The sequence below is a fragment of the Sporobolomyces koalae genome (assembly GCF_050403365.1).
Source record: "Sporobolomyces koalae JCM15063 DNA, S_koalae_JCM15063T_v1_ctg50, whole genome shotgun sequence".
Classification (NCBI taxonomy): Eukaryota; Fungi; Basidiomycota; class Microbotryomycetes; order Sporidiobolales; family Sporidiobolaceae; genus Sporobolomyces; species Sporobolomyces koalae.
Window position 1 is genome coordinate 61,923 of NW_027481721.1, and position 17,594 is coordinate 79,516.

Genomic DNA, 17,594 nt, shown 5'->3' on the forward strand with positions numbered 1-17,594 from the left:
TCGAAAGGCTCGTCATATGATGCATTCCTCTTCTTCGGGTTGACTCAAAATTGGGTCCCAGAAAGCGGACAACCAGTAAAACGTTTGTTCATGTTTGCGCTTTGGCTCAGGATCTGAAATTCTACTGGCAGTTTGTTTCATCCCGTTGCTTAGGGTTTGTATTCACGATAGGTTCGCGACTGGTCGACTCAAATCGCGCCAGGAAACATGTTGTTGAGCGCAGCTCGTGCGCTTTTTGAGTATTATATCCGATCGCTGAGCCCAAAAGCTGATACGATCAGACACTGCTGAGTTTTCCGTCGTTCACAGTCGATTGGTCTACTGCCAGCAACCCGAGAAAGCTATAATTCCAAAGCTTGCGTTATAAGACTTGCAGCGAACATTACTGTGTACTCTGTTCCTGCGGTTTCCCAAGGAGCGCAAGAACAAGCCGAGTTGTCTCGTTTTCTTTTTTGTTCGCGTGTGTACGTTTTTACAGAGTGCAGGCGCTCACGGAATGGTCTCTATGAAGCGAGACGCATTCGGAGCAAAACTGAGAGATTGTCAAAAGAGATGCTTGTACACCTCTTCCGGCTTACGAGGTATATACTGACAGCCATACCAGAGGTTCCGCTCTCTAACAAAGTTCGCGATGAGCGCGAGAAGAGGACCCATGTCGGACTTGAATGGAGAAAATCATTCAGATCGAGGACCGGGCATTCTTCTGACACTCGACAGTCAATCTTCGAAGTTCTACAAATGAATGCTGATCCATCTCAATGCAAACTCGCGCTGGAAACAAAGTGATCTTGAGGAGATTTCCTTTGGAAAAGATTGTTTTGCAAGCCGAGTATCGACAAACGTGAACAAGGGCCGAGAGTATTTCTATCACTGGGTCGGGGGAGAGTGTATAAAGGAGCGTGGAGAAGGGGCTACAACGAAAGTAAAAGGAAAGAAAACGAACGAGACCCAAAAGACGAGTTTGTCACAAAGAGGATACTGACGGTGGTGAAAACAGATCTTTCCAAATAGGAAAGCGGAGGGGGGGTTTGCAATGTTTTTCCGTAAAGTAGATGGGGAAAAGGAAGGGGTACTGAGGGAACGAAGTTGGTGGCACAAACGAAGAGGATTACAAAGAAGGGTAAGATTGACTCGAAGGGAACTCTAGGGGTACTGACTGCGACTGCTGGTTATTCGGTTGAAAGAGAGTTTCGAATTGCTGAAAAGGTATAAAGTGTCTTATGCCTTGACAGCAGTGCCGAGACCTCCGAGCATTCGGGTGTCGCGGAGATTCGGTACTTTGGCCGGAGTTTGAAGTGCAGCGTGTCGCAGTTGAGGATCACCCTTGATGACCGTCGTCTTGCGCACGGAAGTCGACAGGTCGCCAGACTTGCCAGCGACTCCGTCGGCACCGTACAATTTGAGGTCTTCAACGAGTTGTGAGTACTTCTTGAGCGATTCGATTTCGCATCCACCTTCGATGACACCGACGCGGTACTGCGCCAACAAGTTGGCAGCACCGTTCGAGTGGTCGTAGTAACCTCCGTGGAACGCGGTCGTAGCATCTTTGCCGAGGCGGGTCTTGATCAAAGCACGTCCTCCCTGGAAAAAGGCAACATCGTCAGTCAATAGCTCGCGATCTGGAGAACGTCAAGAGATGCGTACAGGGTGTTCATCGATGAAAGTCGACACATCGTGAATGAATCCACTGATGACCATAAGTTGACGGGTTTGGCACGCCTCGGTGAACTCGTCCCAGGTAAGAACGGGAAGGTGGTTCGACGACTTGGGCCAGTTGATCGTTTCGGCATCCTTCTGGATCTTCTTCATTTGCATGGCGATTTGTCCGGTACGGATCTCGTTGTCAGGGAAGGTCTTGAGCTGACTCGCGAGACCGAGCTTGTACGCAATGAAGATGAACCACTTGGTCGGGTCGTAGCCAGTAAGGTGAATCGCGTTGCGGTAGTCACTCGGGAATTCGTGGTGGAAGTTGTGGTAACCCTCGCCGATCGTGACGAGCGCCGTGAGCCAGTGGTTTCGGGGAGTGTGCTTGTCGTCGAACGGAGTCTCTCCGAGCCAGTGGGCGAGCGAGTTGACGCAGAAAGTCGAGTGGTGCACGAACAAGAGACGGGCAGCTCCGGCAAAGAAGAAGCCTCCGCGCCAGTCTCCCCATCCGAGTCCGGCGACGAGCGTCGGGAAGACGAAGCCCATACCGACGATCAGGTACACGTACCAACGGTGTTGCCACTTGACAACCTCGTTGTTCGAGAGATCCGAAACATCGGCGACTCCGGGAGTGCGACGGGGCTTGACGAGCATCCATCCGACATGTGACCACCAGAATCCCTTGTTGGCGGAGTACGGGTCGAGGTCGGTGTCGGTGTAGCGGTGGTGCGCACGGTGACCGCGAGACCACCACTTGATCGATCCTTCCACGGCACCCGAGCCTCCAAGAGCCAGGAAGTACTGCAACGGCAGTCCGGCCGAGTACGCTCGGTGAGCCCAGAGGCGGTGGTAGCCTGAAGTGCCAATACGAATCGAGTCAGCTCTGAACGGCAGGCAAAGTGAGCCGAGAGGAGAGACAACGCACCAGCAGTGATACCGAGACCGGTGTAGAAGTAGTAGATGACGGCCCACAGCGCGGTCTGCCACTTGACTTCTGTCGTCAGGGCACCGTAGATGGACAAGGCCGGGACGACGGTGAGAGCGAGAGTCGAAATGACGTTGATGTTCTGCGGAAGGGTTTTCCAGGTGATGGGCGGAAGAGGTCGCTCCTTTGCGAGGACCTTGCGGACGTAGTTGTCGTCGGGAGAGACCTCGTCGACAGCAGTCGTCTCGCCTTCCGAATCAGACCCGTACTGGTCCGAGTCCGAGGAGTCTTCGGGCATGTTCGTCATGTCTGGGTGGCGAAGGCGGAGAGGCGGACGGCCGTCTGCCTTGGAGGCTTCGGGTCCGACCGAGTGCGGCAGGTTGGTGGCGAGTGCCGAAGTGACGCCGGTAGAAGCGGGCATGGTGCGAATGGGTAGGTCGAACTGCGAGTGAACGAGTTTTGACGTGATGAGGTGGTGATTGGGGGGAAAGTTGCAAGCCGGAAGGACTGAAATGAGTCGAGCTGGGCTTGAAAAGAGAGTAAGGGGGAAGAGGCGGATGGGTGGGAGGGGAAGGGAGGGAGGGAAGGGAGAAAAACGGCGGGTAGGAAAGGAGGAGGGGACCGGGGAGGACGAGTCGAGAATCTACGGCTTCGGGTAGAGCGAAAATTCTGGGGCAGATTTTTCCCAACACTTTTCCGCGACCACGTCGCCGAACGCCACTCGAGTTTGCTGTGGATCTTCGCCGGCCTGAACAAAGCCTAAATTGCGCTTGTCAGTGTTCTTGTCGGTGATGCGCAAGGCGCTTCCTGGCTAGAGAACCCGTTCTCCGGGGAAGCGACGCCTGAACCTTACTTTTCACCGCCACTCGCAGGGAGAAGCTTCTCCAGCTATCACCGCAGGAATTCCTTAGACGCTACTATATGGTACCTTCTCACGCTCTCGTATGCAGTAGCGTTCGCCCAGAAGCGATAGAGTCACTCGAGGCGTCTCACTGCCGAAACGCTCGGATCCTTCTCAAAAGCCGAGACGATCTTCTGCGACCTTCCGAGTTATTCTCTAGCCCTGTTCCGCTATTTGGACGCCTTCTGTCGCCATCGTGAACCTAGTGGTCACCGACTAGAAACACCAAGTGCGTATTGAGACGTAGCGGTGAAACCGCTTGCCTCGCGAAGCAAAGTTGTTTATCGAGCGAATAGTAACGGGCTTGTTGTAGCGTACAAACTTTGACTGACCAGTAGTGGCGACTCTGTTCTGACTGGGGATCCGGTTGCAGCGAGGGAAGGTTTGACGAACTTTGGAGCTTTCCCCGGCAAACTAGAAATTGCACGCTCGGCGTTCGGGCTTTCGAAAGTCCAAGTCGTTCACCGTCCTTTGCGTGGCGATTACCGGCTCCGGTACCTCCCGAGGACCCGCAACCACTGTAGCATCGAGTGTGTTGACGAACGCACTCGCCTTTGAGAACAGAGTATGGCAGTTGTGAACTATACAGCGTTCGAGGAAACCAGGCTAGCCAGCGATGAGAGCAGACCAGTTCAACCAGAGCAGCTGTCAGAAGGAGCCAGCGAGCGGGAGTGAGCCAGAGAGGAGCTGTGTCAGGATGAGAGAGCGAGCGATGCCAGAGCAGTGGGAGAAAGCGTCGGCCGTCAGACGCGCGCGCGCCAAGTCGCGTCGCGGTGCGCGGGTTTGTTCTGATCCTTCTATCGACCCTGACACGTCCGTGTCACCTGACGCAACACCCGACACACACTTGCAAGCGCATCAGGCGCGCCAAGAGCATCCACGAGCCCCCTAGCCGTCAAACCGACTCGACAAAAGTTACACCGCGGTCGAACCCTCTCGACCACATCGCTACGCGACAACCCTGATGGCCCGATCAGACATGTCCGACGTGTCCGACTCGGAGACGCGTCGAGGCAAGCGAACGCAGGAACAGGCGGCAGCAGAGAACTCGGCGAGCGAGTCGGACGGTATCAGTGATGATGGCAACGACAGCGAGGGAACCAAGTTGCGCAAGCAAGAAGCACGTGCTGGAAGGAAGAAGAAACGTCTCAGGCAAGAGTTCCGTGCAGTGCAAGAGCACGCCGAAAGTGGGTCACAGCGCTCGTCCATTCTCGCTCGCTCTCGTACAAACGCTGACTGCAAGTGGCACATCAGGTATGCGCGCCGATTTGGGCAATACGACGATGGAAGCACTCGGACAAGCTCTCGACCGCAGCAACGCGTGTTTCGCCCAAGTGTCAGGACCGGCCGAAGCCGTGCTCGACTCGAAGAACTTGATCACCATTTCGGAAGCGGGAGCGATCAAAGCTCGTCAACTCAAAATCGATGCCGACGCGTTCGATACGGACGAGTTCCTCGTGCGCCTGGCACACTTTATGGGACAGAGCATCGGCGCCGCTGCGAGGGCCGCACGCAGGAATCGGAGGGCCGCTCAAGACAGCGACGACGAAGGCGAGAGCAGTGGCGAGAAGCCCTGGGCGTGGGGGAAGGTCGGAAAAGTCTTGTCCGGCGAGAGCAAACGACCAGCGATCCTTGAGCACATGTCAGTCGCATTTCGAGCTTTGTTCCAGCCGCACTCCTGACTCAGCTGAGACCATTACCCGCTTCGATTTTTAGGTACGGTCCGCTATCGCTTGAGATCAAGGAGAAGAAGGCTCGGCAACAGCGTCAGAAACAGACGATAAACCCGGAGCAGAGGCAAATTGTTGAAGAAGTGCGTCGCGGCTTTATACTCGTCTCCCTCGTCTCCCTGCTCTACTCGACTTGGCTGACCGGAATGCATCTGCTCACAGATCAAGAGCGATGAAGTCGCTAAAAACGAGAACGAAACGGGCAAGGTCACGGCCCGAGTGAGTCCTGCCGAATCTGGTTCGAGTGAAATGGTCGATTGACGAGCGCATCTCCCGCACAGATCGCAAGACACTTGGTCTCTATCGCTGGCGAAGTCGGTGTGCCATACCTCAAGTTTATCGTCAATCCTCACTCGTTCTCTCAGACCGTCGAAAACATGTTCTACTTTTCCTTCCTCGTGAGGGAACAGAAAGTCGCGCTGGAACTCGACGACGATGAGAACAGCAAGTATTTTGGAGACATCATCGCTTGTGAGTGTTCAGGAGATAGGCCTCAACAATGCAGATCCGTTCTAACGAGAGCGATGTCACCCTTCCTTAAAAACCAAAGATGGCGTAGCTCCTGCGTCGGCTGCAGCGACCCTGAAGAGTGGCGCTTTGCAGAAGCACCAGGTCGTGCTCGAACTGACACAAGAAGTTTGGAGGGTACCTCCTGTTCTAGTCTCTACGTTCGAGACTTCGAGAAGCTGACCATGACGGTCTACGCGGATTCTGCAGGACGCGATCGAAGCATACGACATCACAGAACCGATGATCCCAATGCGAAACGCTTTCGTGCCGCCAACGGCTGGTGGCAAGAAAAAATGGGGATAGATCCTTTCGGAATCGCCAATCGAAGAATCGCTTGTTTCGCTTTATTCTTTCTCGTTCGTCTTTCCACAAATAGCTTGTATTATGTCGTCTTTTTACGCTTCGTTTCATGCTCGCTGCCTGCGCTGCGCTGCGCTCTCGTTCATTTTCGGGAGGCTCGTTCAAGTTGCATTCTAATCAGGTGGAGAGTAAGAATAAGGGTAACGGGAACTTCAAGAGGGGTATATCTCATGCCAAGATCGCTCGAGAAGCAATCTCGTGCCATAATTGGGTAACAGAATAAAGTCGAGAGATGAACCTCGCTGAAAAATCGAAAGAAGAACAGAACCTGCAGAGGATTTGGGGCTTTTACCTTGATCTCACCGATCGTAATCGTATGCGTTCCCCGTTATGTTTTGCAGGTCATCAAGATCGTCATCCTCACGCTCTTCCTTCTCCTCGACGATTTCTTTCCTGCCCGAGATACCTCTGCCGGTCTCACGTCGACGAAGCTTGCTCTGTTCCCCGACTTTCCTTCTCGCAAACAATCGTCGCTGAATCTGACTACCGATCATCTCGACGTAGCGGTTAATCACGTAGAGTGTCGAACCGAAGAACCGGATCAAACTCATGACGGCGACAAAGATAAGAACGATGACGAGGTCTGCAACCACCCACACCAACAATCGTGACCTGTCAGTGCTTGAGCCAGAGAATATCTTGAGTGTGGAAACAAACTACGCACAGATCTGGGTTCGGCCGTTGCCGCCTTTTTCGGTAAACGTCGAGGCGTAGTCTCCATGCAAGATCGTTGCGACGAGCAAGCCCTGATATTATGACGCGTCAGCCTGAGGAGTCTGGCTGATGACTAGTAGCAGAAAACACTCACGTTCGAAAGGACCCACAACAGGAGTACATTGGTTCTCACGCTCGCGTAGAAATCTCGGACTGCTTCTTCCTTCTGCTTGTCGCTCAGTTGTGGAGCTACGATCATCGGTCGCGTCTTGAGATTGTGCAGCGCGCGGTCATACGAGACATCTGTCGGTAATTAGTTGGCAAAGGAACAGGGTTCAGCATTGATGACGAGATCGCAAAGTCGAATCTTGAATACGGACCAATGTCGTCTTGGTCAGACGGCAGTGCCATCGCGACTTCATCTTTGCCGACTTTGCGAGTGATTCCGAGATCGATCTCGGCCTTGTTCTGTTCTTTCGTTCCCCATCTACATACACCGATGTCGCAGGTCAGCTTCCTGGTCGACGATCGCTGAAACAGAGACAAAACGAACGAGAAGTCGTGAACTGAGGAAGTGACGATGTCAACGTTCGGAAATAAATCGAGAGTCAGGGGAGCAGAAGCGACTGACGGTTGGAAAAGGCAAAGATGTTGAGCAGGTTGATGTAAATAGGTCTGTAGGTTCGGTAGTTACGCGTCGAATCAGTTTTCCTTCAGCCAAGAGCAAGCGCGAGGAGACGGACGCGAATAGCATGTATTGAGCCATCGAAGTGAAAAGGTGCTGTTGGACGAAGGAAAGAGTCGTTCAGTACCACAGCGGGACATGGCGCGACAGTCTGTACGAACCCAAGGATCGCCTGCAATCAGGCTCGAAAGAACGTAGCATCCATCTGCATTGACCAGAAGAGGGATGTAAGCGAGTGTGGGGGAGAGATCTCGTCCGAGAACAGCTGCCTACAGGTTGAAGCGAGCGAGACGACAATCTGCGCCATGATCAAGCTCTCGGTCGATTGCTTGACCGCCTGGTACACGCAGTAGCCCGCCGCGCCAAGCATGTATGCCGTGGTGAGAGCAAAGCTGACCATCTGTACGAGAGCCCCCGGCAGAGGATTCCATCAGCAGAGTCTCACGGGAAAGAAAAGGTTCGTAATTCCAACGAACCGCTGCGATATACTTCCAGCGGGCGGCTTTCGGTCGGTTGCCCATCGAGAACAAGAAGCAGGCGATGACGGTCCCCGTGTACAGGTACTGCATGATCGTGTTGGCCACATCGATATGTGGGATTTTGAATGACTTGTCTTGCATCGAAGTTGTGAGAACCTATGTGCCACCTTGGTTAGCGATTCAGCATGTAGCGACGATACCGATGCAAGTGAACACACAAAGAAAAAGATTGCATAGTTGCCGAGTCCGAACCAAGCGAAGAGCACGTTGCAGAGGTTGTAGATCGCTTGGATCAGGAGGAAAAACACTTGTCTCCTCGAGTGCTGAGTTCGGAACAGTTGCATCGTGTGCGTCAAAGCATAGGTCGATGCGAAGAACGAACCGTTCAACCACCTTCGACGCTGGTTGATAAACTCGGCCACCGTGTCGGGAACGTCGGTTTCTCCTGTCGCACTCTTGACATACTTGAGGATCCAAGCGTCACCCCGCTTCGCGACGAGCTCCCAACAGAGGATACGATCCTCGGCAAGGTACATGTTGGACGTTGTCAGATCGGCATCATGGCCTGCGAGGTGTTCGCCTTTGAAGTAGGAAGCGAGAGGTCCATGACCGAGTTCATCGTTCTGGCATCGGGGCGAACAGGAATCAGCTTGCGCAAAGAGAAGTCAAGCTTGCTCTGCTTACTTTGAGAGCGATATATCGATCTGTGAAGGAGAGATACGGGTCAGATAATTCCTCGCGGGAAACACGGAGGGAGGAATTGTACAAGCAGAGAATGCGCCGGGTAACACGGAAATGTAGCCGAAAATCGACTCGGTTGGCTTGTCAAGGATATCTGCTCGTAAAGCTTGTCAGTGAGCATTCACGAGCCGAGAAGCAATCGAGTCGACCTACTCGAAATCTTGTACTCAAAGTTTTGAGCCGCGACGAGGGGATTGAGCAGACTGAGCCAGAATCTACCTTTCTGGGCGACGATCTCTCCACAGGCTCCGCCAACATTGCTATCGGATCCTTTGCATCAGTAAAGCACAACGGGACACAGGAGCTGAAGCAAACGAACGAGTTCATCTGTGACGAGGACGATCTCGAAATCAGTATTGGACAAGCTACGAAGTGATGAACAGCTCACATCGAATGCTTTCCACAGGTGGTAGAGTGATCGATCACCGGGTTTGGTACCGACATCGATTAACATGACGACATTTGGGTCGAGTTGTGGCGCAAACGCCTGCAATGCCCAACGGTGCGAGTTGATCTTCTTTGCACTGCAGGTGGTCGAGACTCGACATCAGCTCAAAAACCACGGATCTGATCGAGAAATGACAGACTTGTTTTCCTTGAGGCAAAACATCCTGCACGAGTGACAAAAGCGAAATGTCAGCCTTCGGTTTGTAAAGATCTTCAAGGCTCTCCAAACTGACATCTGAACCGGAACAATCCCTTTCTCCAACCCTTTGAAAGTCAGGTCTGGTGCGATACTCATCTGAGTCGTGTATTCGTAAACATGAGCCTGGACGGGTTTGTCGTCAATCTGGTTCGTCGCGAGTCCATCCCGATAAATGCCCAACGCAGCGAGACTGTGCGACGACGAGTCAGCGGTCAAGATCAAGGTCAAGATTGGTCAGAGCTTGCCAGTCGAGCACTCGAGGATGGATCGCTCTTCGTCCGTCTGCTACGATACAGACAACAACCTCTGCGTGATTGACGTCTAGTCAGCAAAGGCACAGCGAACAGTTCAGACACACCGACGCACTTTTCCAGCCGTCGGGACCCCACGTCTGACTCTTCTTGCGTTTGCACAAGTGCGAGATGTTTTCTGCATTCTCAAGGTGGTCAACATGGGATTTCGATCAGACCGGCAACGAGCAAGCTTACTCATGATGCCGTGCAGAGTTCGACAGAACAGTTCTTCGTTTTCGTTGTACATGGTCACGACGACGAACAACTCGGTTTGACGGTTGTACAGTGTCGGTCGCAAGGTGTAATTCCTCGCGTGAAATTCGTCTGGCTCGCACGTTACGGCAGTGTACCTATGGTTGTTCGTTCATCAGCTTGAGAGTTCAGCTTGAAAGGCTTGAGAAAGGAAGAGCGTACCTTGTGTGCAGGAACTCGTCTTCACTCTTGCGAGGGAGGAACCCTGCGAGCCTTGTCGGTATCTGACACTCGATCACAAGGTTTCCCTCGGTCAATTTGACCCTGCGGTTCGTCATGTTTCGTCGTGTGTGTGCCGACTGTCTCTTGTCAAGTCGAGATTAGTGTTATACTCTCAGACGCAAAGGCGACAAGAGCAAAACGCACAGTCGGTGGTGCTCCGAATCCGCCTTTGTAGCTCAACGCCGGGCTGTCGAAATCTTGAAGGATGTCATCGTCTTCATCTTCTTCTTCGTCATCTCCGTCCTCTGCACCATTCTGGCTGTCGAAGCGGGTCCTGCGTCTTGGGACAGATCTCGGTTGTACGCTCGTGTCTCCCTCGAAACTGTCCTCAAAATCGGCCGCTCGTTTGACGTCTTCCAAATCTTCGTACACTCCCGTCGAGGTGTATCCGGGTACGAGATCTCGAGGAGATGGTTCGAGGTGCAAGTCCAAATCGACGTTCGATTGCGCTTGGTAACTTCTGCCAGTAGGCAGGGTACGATAGCTATCGTCACCTTCGTCATAGCCGAGAAAGACTCCGGCTCCGGGCGAAGGGGGAGCGAGATCGTTTGATGTTGATTGAAATGACGGAGGTCGCTCTGTCGCGCGCGGATCCCGGTATTCCTCCTGAGTATAGCCTACGATGCCACCCTGACTATACCCGTAATCGTACGGAGCGGGACTTGGACTCGGCACGGTGCGAATGCCTGATGAATCCTCGATTGTTGAACGATGACCCGTTGCCGAATCGGTTCGTCGGCGAGGCGTTGACGGCGTCGGAACGGCGTAGTAAGACATTGCCCTCTATCGAGAGAACGTCGAGATTGTTCCCGAGTCGTCGCTGGTGCTGATAGATTGCCGAGCGTGCTGTTGCAGGTTTCCTTGGCCGAGAGAGCAAAGTCATCGCTTTCGAAACTTTGTCGCGTTCACGCGACATGCCTTCTCGGTCCCGTTTCGAATGTTCCAATCTTGTTTACTCTCTCGTGCAAGGTACTCTCGAAGTAGACAAAAGGACGTGAAATGGCTCCGTTGCAGACGATCGTGCATGGTTCACTCTCGTGCACGTTTCCTCGCATCCTCGTTCTTCGTCTCGCCAACAAGATCGAGACCTCGTTTCTTCTCCGATCCAGAAGGTCCCGCTTTCGCACTCTCCAAGAATGCGTCGACTCCGAAAGGATCCGCCGTGTCGCGCTCGAACGCGACCGGTCTGATCGGCGAGCGATTCCACCATCAGTACTCGATGTAGGCGCGCACAATATGTTGAAAGGGAAGAAAACAGGACTGACCCTTCGCGAACTTCCGAAGTGTCGGCACCATCGAACCCTCGACCAGCGACTCCGAGACCGAACCGGTCGTTCTTCATTGCCTTTTGTGCTTCCTCTTCGGCCAACTCGTACCCTTCGTCGTCGACGTTCTTGCCTCGAGGTTTGTAGATTGCCGCCGCAGCCGAAGACCCGCTGAACAGAGGCTTGTCGTACAGGTTGTACGAATCAGAGTTGCCAAACGACGACGACAACGACTCGCGGTTGAACAGGCGCGAATCGAGCATCGAGTCCTTTGAGAGTGTAGGTTTCGCGAGTCCAAGCGCGATCTTTTCCGAAATGTCTCGTCCAGTCGCCCTTCAAAGTCAATCGAATGCGTCAATATTTGTTTTCGCTGAGGCAAACGAGATAGGGAGGAGGGCTCACTTGGCGAGCACTTTCGCTCGTTGTTCGGTTCCCATGTTGTTCATCCTCAGTTCTCGTTCACGTTCCTTTCTCCTCTCCTGTCGCGCAACTGCTCGCTCCCGTGCAGCCTTCTTCTCCTCCTCGGTCTCGCCCTCTTCCTCTTCCTCGCTCTCGTCTTCGCTATCACCTCCCGCCGGTCTTGCAGCTGCCGGAGGAGCAGCAGAATCGTCCGAAGCGTCCCCGTCCGATTCGCTATCGGATCCGTACCCAGCGATCGCACCTCCCATCGAACCTCCCGTTTGAGCCGGTTGGATCGTGACTCCCGAACGTTCCTCCCTCGCGCGTTGGGCCATCATGCGCAAGTTGTCCTCCTTGGCCTCTTTCTCCTTTTGTGCAATCTTTTGTTGCATGAGCGAACGTTGTCGCACCTCTTCGCGCGCATGTCGATCGGCAACGTACAGCGCTTCCGAAAACTGCGCGAATCGATCATTGATGTGCACCTGTAAACGTCCGACAGTGAGCAAGTGTAGCGAGTCATGACTGATTTGGAGGGATGCGGCTTACATCTTGGAGTCCTCGTCCATCCGCTGCGAGACGTTTGTCGAGTGGGATCGTGTAACCTTTGTTGTTCTTCCAGTTCGAAACGCACGGCGGGATCATCCAGTCTTTCTGTTCTTGTGCCGTCACTTTGCGAGGGGGCGAACGCAATACTGGAGGTGGTGGTGAAGGGGGTCCACGCGGGATCTTCTTGCCCTTGAACTTGGGAGGTTCGAGTGGATCCTCTACCACTTCAGTCTAGAGCAGGGGGAAATTTTCGCGCAACCGAGGTTTTAGCAAATCCTTGTACCGCATAGCTGGGGAAATCACCTCGCTTACCATCTTGATGATCTTTTGATTCTGAACTCCTCCTTGCTGGGGAGTGTACCTCATGAAGCTCGTCTCGCCTTGACTGTTGGGTACATTCTTGGGTTGCGCCGCCTTGATCTTGCCATTCACGAGTTTCTCGAGTGCGGCCTTGGTCCGATCGGCGGTGGCCTGCACTTCCTCCTCCGAAGGTCGTTGCATCTCGAGCGCTTCTTTCGAAATGTCGGTACGGTTCGCGAGGGGGACGAGGTCTTTGAACGACGACTGCACATGTACTCCCTTGCGGTGTCCTTGTTGCGCTGGTGCGTTGAATGAAAGAAGAGAGGCCGGCAAGGTTTCAGTGCCTTCGCTCTCTCGAGAGCATTTGTGCTAGACTCACCAATCGCGTCGTACTTGACTCTGCCATCTGCATCGACTTGGAGCGCAAGGGTGTTGCCTGCGGTCGCCTGTGAAAGCTCGACAAAGGAGGAGGGTTTGGGGAGTCAGCGCGCGAGTCAACTCGCGCTGGAGATGAGGACAGAAGGTGATGCCCACCTTGTGCTTGCGGCCCATCTCGAGCGGGTACTGGGCGCGATGACATTCGGGGTAACTCCCTCCATCTCCAAAGTCGCGCTGCTCCTTCGGGAACCACCCTTTGCTACGCTGACCATATGGAGGGATCACAGGTCCTTGCTGCACGAGTGCGTTTGAAGGTGCAGCCGTGGTGGGTGCCGGAGCCGATGATGGTGTTTGGTCTCCATGAAGTGGCGCGGGCAGCCTGGCAGGAATCCCGTGATGTGTCAGATTGTATACACAGTCAGTCTGTGCCAAAAAGAGATCTCACGAGCTGAACAAAGCCGCCATGGTGGTTGTGCGGGGTTGGACGAGACGAGGTGATATTCGCGCTCACATGCACTCGCTTACGTTTCTTTCTCAACCCCCCCTCTCTCGACAGAGTCTCCGCGTACTGTCCAAATATGATACTTCCAGGAGTGTCTCCTTTCTTGTGCAAGGAGCGTGGCAAGATTTCGCGTAGATTTCGGCCCTTTTCGCCTCGCGTCTCGAGAGCAATATTCAAATTTCGATAAATTCGCCTTGGCAACAGCCTCGACAGCTGCGAATTGCGGTTGTTCTTCCAAGAATTTTGACGCCCTGCGAGCGTTTGCGAGTGCGAGAGAACCTCGACGGTTGTCCGCGGCTTTCTCGTCTCGAGCGGCGTTCGAGCCCCTGTCGCTCCACACATACCGTTCCTGATCTTCCTCTTCTTGCTTTTTTGGCTTTCTTTCGCTTCCTTCGCATTCCCTCGGTTGCCGCCTCCCACTCTAGCTTGTTGACTGATTGAACTGCGATGTGGCCGTTCTCTTCCTGCTCGACCAAGGATCGCTCGGTTGGCGAACCATCCGCCTCGCGTCGATCCGAGTCAAGCGACGAAATGCGAGCGGTTGCGGTCGAAGAGGAACGTCGCGTCGTACGCAAGATCGATTGGCTGTTGATGCCCTTGTTGACCATCAGCTTTGGACTGCAATACTACGACAAGGTAACCCGTTTGAATTCTTTCCCTCGCACAAAATCCTCGAAACGCACTGATTCTCTGACTTTCCTCGGCGCAATCTGCGTTCCATTAGGCAGTATTGGGATCGGCTTCGATTTTTGGTATCATCAAGGATTTGGGACTATCGACCAAGTCGATCGACCCCGTCACGGGCAAAACCGTCGTCTCGACGTTGCGCTACTCGACTGCGAATTCTGCATTCTACTGGGGGTGAGCCACGCCTTTTCTTCCCTCATTCCTATACCTAGAACGAGAGAGGAAAACCGCACTACGAGACACGAGGCGACGGACGTCCCGTGATGCAAGCGTTTCAAACTGATGCCCAAAATCCTGACTCCTAGATACATCGTGGCCGTCCTTCCGTTTGCGCTCTTGCTGCAACGTCTACCTCTCGCCAAGACCCTTTCAGCATGCATGTGAGCTCTACATACCTTCCCAACCATCCGTTGCAACCTGCCGACTGACTCCTGCAAGCATGTTCATGTTTCGTCATCCAACAGTTTCTTCTGGGGAGTGACGGTCATCTTGACCGTCGTCGTTCAATCGTATCAAGGTCTTGTCGTGCAACGAGTCTTTCTCGGCGTTCTCGAAGTAAGGCCGTCTTACACAGCGCTTGGAGAACGATAATATCCTCGTTCGCCCCAGACCACTAAACTGGTCATCCTCTCATTTTCCAGTCTTCCGTCAGTCCTGGATTCGTCATGATTACGACTCAGTGGTATCGCAAAAGCGAACAAGCTTCTCGAATCGGAATCTGGTAAGATATCGTCTTTTCTTCCTTCACTGCGTCCACGATCAGGACACCAAGCTTATCGGGGGAGGCTCTCATGTTGCAAAACCACAGGTACTCTGCAACTGGAATCTTTAGCGCGTTTTCAGGAGTCGTCAATTATGGGTTGGGCAAAGCAGGAGGTTCGCTTCATCCCTGGAAATACATGTACCTCTTCTTCTCTCTCGCGACTTTGACAAACAAGCCGAAACCGTAACACTGACCCGATCTTTTTCGTGTTCTCTAGGTACTTGTTTGCGGGAGCTTGGACCATCTTATGGGCTGGAGTGATCCTCGTATTGGTTCCCGACAGTCCTCGAACGTCTCATCGATGGTTCAACGACCACGAACGTACGATCTTGATGCGCCGTGCGAGGGAGAACAAGTCGGGTCGAATCGAACTGAGTACGTTTGATTGGGCTCAAGCAAAAGAAGCCGTTTGTGACTTCAAGGTGTGGATCTTCATGGTCATGGGCGCGGCGATTTACATTTGCAAGTGAGTTGCCTCTTTTCTCCCAGGCTTTTGCTCCACAAATGCGAGCTTCTAGACTGAGGGGTAATGTATGATGAAAAGTGGTGGCGTGACGGCGTTTGGGGCCAGGATCGTCTCGTCGTTTGGATATTCTCCACTCACGACCATCGCAATCCTCGTTCGTCCTTTTCTTTTCCGCTCACTCTGTTCCTTTCTCCCCTTCACCTTCATCAAAGAGACTTACACGCTTTTTGCGATTTTCAAAGATTCCGGGAGGAGCATTCACCTGCGCTTCGATCTACTTGTTCACTTGGATCGCATCTCGATGGAAGAACAGTTTGACGTGGTTGATCCCCATCTCGTGTATTCCCGTCATCGTCGGTAGTGCGATCATTTGGGGGTCAAGTTGGCACCATCGAGGTAAAAAGAGACTCTTTCGTTATTAACCAAAAGCTTTGAGAAAAAACTGATTCTCATTTCTCGTGAAAGGTGTTCCATTGTTCGGGTACTACTTGTTACCGACGTTTGGAGCTCCTTACGTCCTCCTCCTCTCGTTGGCATCTAGCAACATTGCTGGATCTACCAAGAAATCCTTGACGACCGGAGCCATCTTTGTCGGGTACAACGTCGGCAACATTGTCGCACCCTACACGGTATTTACCGATGAGAAGCCGATTCGCTATCGAAGTACTTGGATCGCGATCATGGTTTCAATGGTCGTCACGATGTTACTGTCGATCGTGTTGAGGATCATGTTATCTCGGGAGAATGACAGGAGGGATCAACAGAGTCAACAGCAACCACAATTGCAGGTGGAAAGAGGACAAGACGAGAAGGAACGAGATGGGCTCGAGGCAATCTTGGACGACGAGTTGGAGTCCGTCGAGAAACTCGATTTGACCGACTGGAAGAACCCCAACTTTAGATACTCTCTCTGAAACAAGACTCGTCAAGTCTTTGGGTAATCATAGTAATCATTATTAAGGTTGGGTACGGCATGGAGGCAAAGAGAAAAAGAGAAAACTACAGCTTGCTCTCCCTCGCAACGCTCGAAGCGTCTTCAGTCGCGATCGGGGACGCAGGAGAGACCTGAATCGCGGGAGTGCCAGTCGTATCGAGGGACATTGTCGGCAACTGAGCTTGACCCGCGTGTTTGAGGATCCAATCGATGACACGGTTGATAAACACGACCTTGTCCTGTCCAGGTTCGTTCTGCATCTCGTGCTGAAGACGACAATGTTTTCAGTCAACCGGGCAGCCAAGTCAATCGGAGAAGCGTTACTGACATAGTACCCTTCAAAGCCTGCGTACTCGGCATCGGCATGTCCCAGCTTGTGAAGCTTGTCGACAAACTCTTTCGAAGCTTGACAATCCGTCACCTTGTCACTCTCTCCATGACAGACCAACACGGGGACAGACATGGGCCAGTTTCGATAATCTTGGTCGACGAGGTGTTGACCTCCGACGAGCATGCTCCCGACTCCTCCAAACGTGCCTTGTTGTTTGCACAGTTTGTCTTGAGCGTACTGTCGTTGGATTTCGGGATCTCGACACGTGTCTTCAGGTTTCACTGCCGCGTTGATGGGCAAGTTGGGTACGAGTTTGCCTACGATCGAACCGAGTTTGACGACAAACTGAGGAGCTTTCACGCCTGGACTTTGACGCAAGAGAGGACTCGTCGACACGACTCCGGCAAAATCGGCAGTGACAAAGTTTGGGAGTGGGGGAGAGCGAGTAGGGTACGCGAGGGCGATCGCACCTCCCATCGAGTGCCCCATGAGGAACAAGGGAGTCGGACGCGGGAACTGTTCGCGAACATGTTGGGTGAAGAAGTCGAGGTCGGCAAACTGTTTCGGCCACGTGGTTTGCCCCTGAGTGTGCTTGGGGGTGTAGAATGCAGTCTGACCAAAGCCTGTCGGACGGGGTGCGTGAGCTCGACGAGGACCGGGTCAATAGAGCATGAATCGTACCTCGTTGATCGAACGCAAATACGGCGATACCCTGGTCTGCGTACAATGGGAACACGTGATCGTACCTCCTGATGTGCTCGACGAACCTGGGTGGGACGAAAGTTCGGCATGAGGTCACCGGTTCGGACGCGCGCCAAACATTCGACTCACCCGTGCACAAACAGTACTACTGCGCGCGTGCGAGTCCCCGAGGCGGGCAGCCACGTCTTGGTGAAGAACTTGGTCGCGTTGGGACCGACAATGTCGCTCGTTGTGCTGGTCGACATCCTTTGATGGAGAAACCTCAAAACGTTCGTCGGC

General features: G+C 53.4%; 6 protein-coding genes across 6 annotated transcripts; 2 read left to right on the forward strand and 4 right to left on the reverse strand.

Annotated features, from left to right (window-relative positions):
• Positions 1–1,218: 1,218 nt before the first annotated feature.
• On the reverse strand, positions 1,219–2,990 carry OLE1 (stearoyl-CoA 9-desaturase; the record flags this gene model as incomplete). The annotated part of the gene is made up of 3 exons (XM_076680974.1): positions 1,219–1,581; positions 1,645–2,498; positions 2,570–2,990. The coding sequence occupies 3 exons, from the start codon at positions 2,988–2,990 to the stop codon at positions 1,219–1,221; spliced, it is 1,638 nt and encodes a 545-aa protein (XP_076531906.1).
• A 1,444-nt stretch (positions 2,991–4,434) lies between these two features.
• Positions 4,435–6,013, forward strand: NSE4 (Smc5-Smc6 complex subunit NSE4; the record flags this gene model as incomplete). The annotated part of the gene is made up of 7 exons (XM_076680975.1): positions 4,435–4,657; positions 4,725–5,112; positions 5,187–5,283; positions 5,363–5,419; positions 5,482–5,671; positions 5,751–5,845; positions 5,918–6,013. The coding sequence occupies 7 exons, from the start codon at positions 4,435–4,437 to the stop codon at positions 6,011–6,013; spliced, it is 1,146 nt and encodes a 381-aa protein (XP_076531907.1).
• Positions 6,014–6,369: 356 nt separating this feature from the next.
• Positions 6,370–10,819, reverse strand: JCM15063_002808 (uncharacterized protein; the record flags this gene model as incomplete). The annotated part of the gene is made up of 23 exons (XM_076680976.1): positions 6,370–6,653; positions 6,735–6,816; positions 6,879–7,027; positions 7,105–7,211; positions 7,278–7,290; positions 7,356–7,399; positions 7,468–7,505; positions 7,571–7,614; positions 7,683–7,809; positions 7,886–8,044; positions 8,107–8,511; positions 8,573–8,592; positions 8,655–8,723; positions 8,783–8,889; positions 8,949–8,956; positions 9,018–9,153; positions 9,217–9,240; positions 9,310–9,465; positions 9,521–9,581; positions 9,642–9,704; positions 9,764–9,918; positions 9,983–10,125; positions 10,187–10,819. The coding sequence occupies 23 exons, from the start codon at positions 10,817–10,819 to the stop codon at positions 6,370–6,372; spliced, it is 3,027 nt and encodes a 1,008-aa protein (XP_076531908.1).
• Positions 10,820–11,071: 252 nt separating this feature from the next.
• On the reverse strand, positions 11,072–13,395 carry PRP45 (mRNA splicing protein PRP45; the record flags this gene model as incomplete). Its single annotated transcript, XM_076680977.1, has 8 exons — positions 11,072–11,228; positions 11,308–11,640; positions 11,710–12,188; positions 12,253–12,483; positions 12,565–12,851; positions 12,932–12,998; positions 13,087–13,309; positions 13,376–13,395. 8 exons carry the CDS (start codon positions 13,393–13,395, stop codon positions 11,072–11,074), a joined length of 1,797 nt encoding a protein of 598 aa, XP_076531909.1.
• A 484-nt stretch (positions 13,396–13,879) lies between these two features.
• JCM15063_002810 (uncharacterized protein) lies at positions 13,880–16,262 on the forward strand (the record flags this gene model as incomplete). Its single annotated transcript, XM_076680978.1, has 10 exons — positions 13,880–14,068; positions 14,157–14,293; positions 14,425–14,499; positions 14,584–14,674; positions 14,761–14,840; positions 14,928–15,020; positions 15,100–15,348; positions 15,427–15,502; positions 15,591–15,744; positions 15,814–16,262. 10 exons carry the CDS (start codon positions 13,880–13,882, stop codon positions 16,260–16,262), a joined length of 1,593 nt encoding a protein of 530 aa, XP_076531910.1.
• An 85-nt stretch (positions 16,263–16,347) lies between these two features.
• On the reverse strand, positions 16,348–17,560 carry JCM15063_002811 (alpha/beta hydrolase; the record flags this gene model as incomplete). The annotated part of the gene is made up of 4 exons (XM_076680979.1): positions 16,348–16,548; positions 16,611–17,236; positions 17,295–17,380; positions 17,445–17,560. 4 exons carry the CDS (start codon positions 17,558–17,560, stop codon positions 16,348–16,350), a joined length of 1,029 nt encoding a protein of 342 aa, XP_076531911.1.
• Positions 17,561–17,594: the final 34 nt, after the last annotated feature.